Genomic DNA, 8,062 nt, shown 5'->3' with positions numbered 1-8,062 from the left:
CTCTCTCTCTCTCTCTCTCTACATGCACGTGCATTCCACTCACCAATCAGTAGCACTTAGTATCTTGAATTTAATTTCATATTGAAATTGAGATCCACTAATGCATCCTTTGACAGGGGCTGTTTGGATATGCGGATTTTAGAATCTTGGATTTTCTCAAAATTATAGATGGTAGACGAGAGAAGAAAGAGACCAGCTGTCTTTTTCTGATTTCTCGCTCTTCTTTCTAACATCAAGAAAGCAGGAGATCATCCCATAATTCCAGGTTTTAGAAATCTCAGGATGGGGGACAGATTTCTAAAACCTGGATTTCTAACTTAAAATCCAAGAAACATTATCACGACAGCATACAACAACTTGATCATGAACCCTCTTTTACACTGTTTTCAAAGTAAAACATGGATTCTAAAATCTGGGGCTACACACTGCCCTTTTTAACTTATGAGGATGTATTTGCTAGCCTCAACAGCAGAAGGCATTTCGTGGATGGCCTGTTGCATGTGAGAGCAGCCACACAGGCTCACTTTTTGGAGATTTTGCTTCATTCATGAGGTGGCTGCTCTCACATGCAACAAGCCCATACGCAAAATGCCTTATGGTATCTAGCAAATCCCGAATTTACCACAAGGTAATGAAGGAAAACTTTTACAAAATGTTAGGCTCAGATTTATTTCCCGTCCTCAGATACAAACTATGAAACTACATTGCCACGCAAAATGCAAAATCAGATGCCAAACAGAGATGTGCCATTATCAAAAGAAGGGGAATAAAAACTTGAACACCAGTAGAAAATAACTAGTATTTCTCTCTCTTGAGTTCTTCGTCTGTGCCTGCTCTTTCTTCCCACAGATGTTTTTTAATTGCACGAACAGTAAGACTTTTCCCCTTCCAATAACAAGCAAGCCTTGCCACAAAATAGCCAGCATGTACGAAATCGGATAAAACCGCCATTTCTGCAAAAGACATGAGCATTCATGACAAAAGGAAAAAGAAAGGGGCTCACGTTAGCTTTGAAAGCTTTCCCCCTTTTTTTAAGCTTATCATTCATAGAAGACCAGCAGAAGAAGATGATGATGAAGAAGAAAATGGCTTGATTGATTGCTTATAAATGCATCTTTCTTCTTTCACCCAAAAAGGTCCTTTTTTATCCCTTGAATTATAGATATTTTAATGGTGTACTGCAAATGGGTTGCTGTACATGCAGAAGTTCAGTTTCAAAAATTTTCCAGTTTTTTTCTTTTGTTGGGTGAGTTTTTTTATGTGTTTTTAATACAGTATATAGGTGTGGCCTTGCAAGTGGGAAAATTTCCATGGAGGATGGGAAATGAGGCTGAAGGTGAATAGATTGAGGAAGAAAACAACGACCCATTTGAGATTTCAATTAATTTTATGATTTCTGCACTTGCTCTGCTGAAATCAGAAAAAATGAAGAAGACCCAAGTGAGCTTTTCAATTGAGATACTCAATCTTTCAAATTCTGCAAAAAATTTTGTAATTCCGGTTCAAAAATTTGTAATTTTAAGATGAAGAAAGAGAAAGACCCATTTGAGATTTCAAGGAATTTTTATGGTTTCTGCACTTGCTCTGCTGAAATCCGAAAAAATGAAAAAGACCCAGTTGAGATTTTCAATTGAGACTTGAACCATTCAAGTTCTGCAATTTTATTTTATTTTGTAATTCTAGTTCTAGATTTTATAATTTCAAGAGTAGATGACTCAGTTTTTTCTTCTTTATGGCTCATTCATTTCTAATTCAATTATACTTTTAGTTAGGATTCTCAAATGAATGAAGAAGTGGAAGGATCTAACAATCCAAATCATTGACTTTGAAGTCATGGAAGACTCAAAAGAAATGAGTGAAATTGAGAAATTTGATTTGGAAAATAGGGAGGGGATCCAACAAGCTGCTAAGAGAATTCCGCCATGGTCGAAACAGATCACAATCAGAGGAATTGTTGCAAGTTTTGTTATTGGTATTATATACAGTGTGATAGTAATGAAACTAAACCTCACAACAGGACTAGTTCCTTCTCTCAATGTCTCTGCCGCCCTTCTCGCCTTCGTCTTTCTTCGAACGTGGACACAGCTATTACAAAAGATCGGTTTTGTATCAAAACCTTTTACTCCTCAGGAGAATACTGTTGTTCAGACTTGTGCACTGCTTGTTATAGCATTGTTGTGGGAGGTGGGAGGCTTTGATTTTGTTAATTTGGCAGAATTGTGTTTCATTTTTGTTTATTATGTTTTTTTTTCTTGGGTTGTAGGTGGATTTGGATCTTATTTATTGGGGTTGAGTAAGAAGACATATGAACAAGCAGGGGTTGATACAGATGGTAATATTCCAGGGAGCTATAAGGAGCCTGGGATTGGTTGGATGACTGGTTTTCTTTTTATTGTTAGTTTTGTTGGGCTTCTGGCTTTGGTTCCTCTCAGAAAGGTAATCTGTTTACTTCAACAGTTTTCAATTTAGAAAACTAGAACAGTTTGGAAAAAAATAAGTAAATAAAAACAAAAAATATATATATTTGGAATTTATTTCTTACTCGAATGGATTGTTCCCAAACTTGTTATATATGCATTTGATTCACAAAATTCATATTTACTAATAACTGTTGAAAATTTTGAATTATTTATGAATCTGAAAAGTTTTAGGTTTTTTTTTGCAATTCCTTTCTACTTATCGTCTAATTTTGTAGGCGAGGTTTTGTTTATTTATTCATTTATTTTGGGAGGGTTGTTCGTGGTAATCTTCTGTAAATTGCATCAAACTAGTTTTTCTTAATCTTTGTAATTGTTATGTTGTTCACGTTAATATGCTACAAATTTGAAGCTTACGTCAAAGAGAGATATGCTCCTTCATGGGCATTTGGTTTGTCTCCAAATTGTTTTAATCTAAAAGGTCTTCTTGTGTTGTATGGTTTTGATGATCATAATATTATCTTGTAATCGAACCTTTCAAAAAATCCTTTACTAGTAGGGAAAATCCCTGAAAAATCGTCTGCTTCTTTCCTGCTATTTCCTTATGCGTCCCGCCTTAATTTCCATAAAACTCCCAAGTATGTCATTTTTCACTACTTCTTTTTCGTCATTTCTACTTCTCATATGCCCTTCCACAAGAGTTAAAAAAAAATACGCCAGGTGTCTCTTTTTTGCCTTTTTTTGTCCGTAATTGTCATTATTTTTTCAAATTTATTTGTAGTTTTGGCTGTAATTGTCATATTTTAGTACCCTTGTTCGGTATTTTTTTTCATAATTTTTCTACTTTGCTTCCATTTTCCCGTAAATTTTCATTTAAAACTTAATACCCGCACATGATAATTATTTATTGCTATTATGTATTGCTAGCCACCTTTGCACAAACCGAACAAGCAGAAAAGTACGCAAATCCCTATAAAAAAAAATCTTGATTATTATTTATTGCTATTATGTATTGCTAGCCATCTTTGCACAAATCGTACTTCGCCGCAAAGGATATGGCGAACAAGTAGAAAAGTACGCTCGGCGAAGGTGGCTAGCAAATCCCTATAAAAAATCTTAAAAACATAAGTCAAAAAACCGGTTGAGCCGCGGGCCGGGTGCGGGTCCAAGCCCAATGACCCGTAAAATTTCTCGCTTCACTTTGACCCGTTTCCCCATGATTTAGAGGGAAATGATGTGATTATCAGAGTTTTTATATATAGTGTAAGTCCTTACAGTGAGTATTGGTTTTCAAAAAGCATTGTATGGCTTACATCTTAGGATGATCCAAACCGTCCATTTGATGGGCCACAATGTAAGTAGGTTGTGTGCCAAAATTCATTTCCATAGGATAATTACAACCCTCCGATCAATAAATATTTCCTAAATATGTCGTTCCTCTATAGACTGCATGGCTAGGATCATCGCATGGAAATGTGTTTTTTTTTGGAACATCCTATTTACGATGTGGCCCATCAATTGGACGGTTTGGATCATCCTATGGTGTAAGTTACACATTACTTTTTTTTAAATAGGGAGTGTAAGAAATATGTTTTTGGTTTGCAAGCTTTGTCACAAAATTCTTGTTACAATATATATGGTGTAAGCCAATATAGTGAACTATTTTTTAATAAGCCGGTAGGCGTCCCCACAAAACCCCAACTTACCTATCAAAAATTAGAGTGAATATTTTACCGCCGACACCATAGGATGATCCAAACCGTCCATTTGATCATTCCGAAATGATGATCGCATCCCTACAATCTATAGATAAATGACATAATTTGGAAACCCCGCAACTGTGTTGGGATCATCCTATGGAAATGATTTTTGGCATACAACCTATGGTGTAAGTCCGTACAATCAAGTATTTTTCAAAAGAATCCTACAGCTTGTATCATAAGATGATCCAAACCGTCCATTTAATGGGCCACAATATAAATTGATTGTTCCCAAAAAATAATTACATATGATAATTCCATGCCCTTCTTTTAGAAAAGCTTCCTTCTTTATCCTATTAGCTGGGGGCATTTAAGTCATTTTGATGCTAAAGTTTCTCGGAATGAGAAATGATTTGAGGGTACAATCGTCAATTGCATACGAAAAATACCGACATATGGTACCTGTCTATGACAATTACGAAAAGAAACTACGAAAAAGAGGTATAGACATATGACAATGATGAAAAAACTACGTTATATGACGCATTCGGGACAAGTTACAAAATATTGACGGATGCCGAGCACCTGAAGAGGAACAACAATTATGGAAACCTCTATCAATTGGCGGGCTACGATCAGCCTATGGAAATGATTTTACGGGCACAACCGATTGATGTTGTGTTCCATCAAATGGACGGTTGGATCAACCTATAACCCTCTATAGATCGGAGGGTTAGGATCAACCGATGAAAATTATTTTTAGGGCACAACCTATTTAGGCAGTGGCCCATCTAATGGACGGTTTGGATCATCCTATGGTACAGGCCATAGCGTACATTTTAACAAAGTGAGGAGTGCGATCATCAAAATACGGTGAGTAGTGCCATTATAAAATATGGAAGTGAGGACATTAGCACTATATATAATTTGAAACCATCGATGTTCTTGGATATTCCCACGAGGGTCGGGTTCAACTCGAATTTGGGTTGGGTCGGGTTAAGATTTTTCGCAAATCGGGTTGGGTTGGGAAAAATCAACCCGAATTGGAAATCGGGTTGGGTCGCGTTGGGTTGTCAGGCAACCCGACCCGACCCGACCTAAAACCCGAATTTGGGTTCCATCTGAAGAAGTTCTGTATATGTGTTTTTTTTTTCAACATTGAAATAGTCTCCACAGTCCACAATGGACGGTTTGGATAATCCTATGGTGCGGGCCATACCGTACTTTAATCAAGTGAGGACTGTGATCATCAAAATATAGTACTGCGGATAACATTTCCCTTTGTTAATTGTTAGTCCCTGTTTGTTTTGGATTTTGAGAACCGATTGTGAGTTAAAAACTTATTATTGGTGACTCACTATTGGTTCCCAAAATCCAAAACAACCCAGCTTAAGTTGAGGTGGTCAACAATTGGTACTATATCAAATTGGGTCAACCCTACCCAACCCAGCCCGAATTGGAAATCAGGTTGGGTCGGGTTGAGGAAATTGCAAATCGGGTTGGGTAGGGTTGAACCCAGCCGGGTTGGACATCGGGTTGGGTTGGAAAAATGGGTTCCTCGGGTTGGCCTCAACCCGACCCGAGTTACACCCCTAACGATGACGAAAAAAATACTTTTCCTTGGATCACCCTATGAAGTGGTCTGTACAATTCTTTGTCGGCCCGTGCATTGCACGGGGCCCTTGCCTTCAATGCTGCAATGTCCCTGCCATTTCACTAAGTCGGATTTGTCTAGGGTACTTTCGCCATTTCACTGCTGCAATGTCCCTGCCATTTGCCATGTTATTTGTGGGAATTCTTATTTCTGTATATTGTTTTATTTCTCAGTCGGTAATCCTGATCAGGTGCTTATGGTTTTCAAAAGAAAATCCGTATAAACTGTACAATATCTATTCTAACTTGATTTACATTTTATTTTTATCAATCTTAGTAGGTAAAATTGTTACTAAGAGCCCAGTCTCTCTGATAGATCAAAAGCTTCGGGAAGAGTTGTGCATGTTCTGCTGATGTTTTGAAATAGGGTTTGGAGATTTTTATCATGTTTTTTGTTCTTTGGTTCTTAGAAACCGCTAGAAAGCGAGATCTTGTTCGGTGGTGGAAGCTGGCAATTGGAGAATTGCATGTTGATAGGTTGCTAAAATGATAGAATTAGGTTCTGCTAGAACTATCATTATGATTTGATTTTTTATAGATTCGAAACTTGATGCAGATTTGCTTAGGTTTGTGATATGTATATGATACGTTTACAGTCTTATCTTTCTGCCTCTCAAACACTCTCTCCTCGCAAAAAAAATATCCTCTTTCTTTCAAGAAGAATGCTGAATTGAAGGGAGCCTCTGGAAAAACTCAGTTTCAGGCAAACATTCGATCCATGCCACCCCACAACATTTATTTCTTCCTCCAATAAATCAGATAAATTTATTTGTTCTTTCAAAGAAATTTTTTCCGTGTTTCTTCTACTAATTGATCATGTTGCCATTTCTTTGATTATTCTAATATAAAATTTCTTCTGAAATTAACAATAATTACGTAGTAATATTGAATAATATTTGAACAATATTTTTAAAAAGTTATATTAATTCATTAATAAATATTGAAATAAACAAATTGCAAAATACCTTAGTGGCACGTGCGGTGCACGTGCATATTTTACTAGTATATATAATACTGTAATCGAAGACCAGATGATTCTTTCATGGCGTTTGTTTATTCTGATCATGGAAATCTTTGTCGAAATTCTGAAAAGTAGATTGTGTTTCCTTTCATGAATTTTGATCTGTGTTGCTTATCAAGACAATTGAATGCATATAATCTATTTCTTTCCCATCTAGGAGATGAATTTTTTTTTTATTGAGTCTGTTATTTTGCAGATCATGATAATTGACTACAAGCTAACTTATCCAAGTGGCACGGCCACTGCTGTTCTCATCAATGGCTTCCATACTCCTCAAGGAGATAAAATGGCCAGGTACTCATCTGAACTTAGTTATCTCCTTCCTAAAATTCAAAATTTTAGATAGCAATTAAGTCTGAAATGACCAACTCGTTTGCAGAAAACAAGTCCATGGGTTTGTGAAGTTCTTTACATTAAGTTTTGTCTGGGCTTTCTTCTAATGGTTCTACTCTGGAGGAGATGCATGTGGTTTCTCTCAGTTTCCTACTTTTGGGTTGAAAGCTTGGAAGCAAACGTACTTCTCAGCAACTCTATTCAGTTGAATTCAGCTTCTCACTTGTTTGATTTTTTCCATTTTTCTGATTCAAGTTCCTGGGTTGCAGATTTTACTTTGATTTCAGTATGACGTGCATTGGAGCAGGGATGATCTGTTCCCATTTGTTGAATCTGTCTTTGCTTCTTGGAGCAGTGATCTCTTGGCTGTAACACAGATAAAGAAAGAAAGAAAAGATAGAAAAGATAAGGGGATGGTTGATTCAAGGCAACCGAACCTCCTAGAACAAATATGGCTCAATTCGAGAGGAACCATGACTCTCCTAGAACAAATTTTCCTTTGTTGCTGTAAAAGTTCTCTTCTTCTCCGTTTTCATTAACATACACTTCTTAAATTCATGTATAAAGGTAACACCACATCACTACCCAATTTACCTACTTACATAACACATAATAAGTAACCAACACTAGGTGTGCAACTCGGGTCGGGTTGAGGCCAACCCTAACCCAACCCGAGATAGCATTCTCCTAACCCTAACCCAACCCAACCTGAGCCTCGGGTTGAGGATGTCAACCCTAACCCAACCACTGCTCCAAATCAGGTCGGGTGGAGTCAGGTTGGGTTTGGATTGAGTTAGGTTCATCTCGGGCCAAATAGAAAAATATAAGAAAAAAACATAATCATAGAAAAACATGAGAAAACTAGAGGATAGAGGTCGGGTTCAGGTCAGTGTGGAACCCGATCCGGGACGGGCGTGGAGGACGGGCCCCCGCGCGAG

The 8,062-nt window shown here is 37.2% G+C and overlaps 1 protein-coding gene across 6 annotated transcripts; it reads left to right on the top strand.

Annotated features, from left to right (window-relative positions):
- The first annotated feature begins 742 nt into the window (after nt 1-742).
- On the top strand, nt 743-7,705 carry LOC143876449 (metal-nicotianamine transporter YSL3-like). 6 transcript variants are annotated; one of them, XM_077378187.1, is made up of 7 exons: nt 743-1,136; nt 1,276-1,440; nt 1,769-2,184; nt 2,264-2,436; nt 6,988-7,085; nt 7,171-7,305; nt 7,394-7,705. In XM_077378187.1, the coding sequence occupies exons 3-6, from the start codon at nt 1,923-1,925 to the stop codon at nt 7,229-7,231; spliced, it is 594 nt and encodes a 197-aa protein (XP_077234302.1). In that variant the 5' UTR covers nt 743-1,136; nt 1,276-1,440; nt 1,769-1,922; the 3' UTR covers nt 7,232-7,305; nt 7,394-7,705. The 6 variants fall into 6 exon arrangements, with proteins under 6 accessions (XP_077234302.1, XP_077234287.1, XP_077234262.1 ...); XM_077378172.1 differs by having other exon boundaries at nt 1,276-1,336; nt 1,769-2,436; XM_077378147.1 differs by having other exon boundaries at nt 1,769-2,436.
- Nucleotides 7,706-8,062: the final 357 nt, after the last annotated feature.

Source organism: Tasmannia lanceolata, unplaced genomic scaffold (genome assembly GCF_043159265.1).
Source record: "Tasmannia lanceolata isolate RefF3 unplaced genomic scaffold, GAP_Taslan_0.1 ptg000002l, whole genome shotgun sequence".
NCBI classification, from domain to species: domain Eukaryota; kingdom Viridiplantae; phylum Streptophyta; class Magnoliopsida; order Canellales; family Winteraceae; genus Tasmannia; species Tasmannia lanceolata.
The sequence above is the reverse complement of the archived record's forward strand: the minus strand, read 5'-3'. Positions and strand labels throughout refer to the sequence as shown.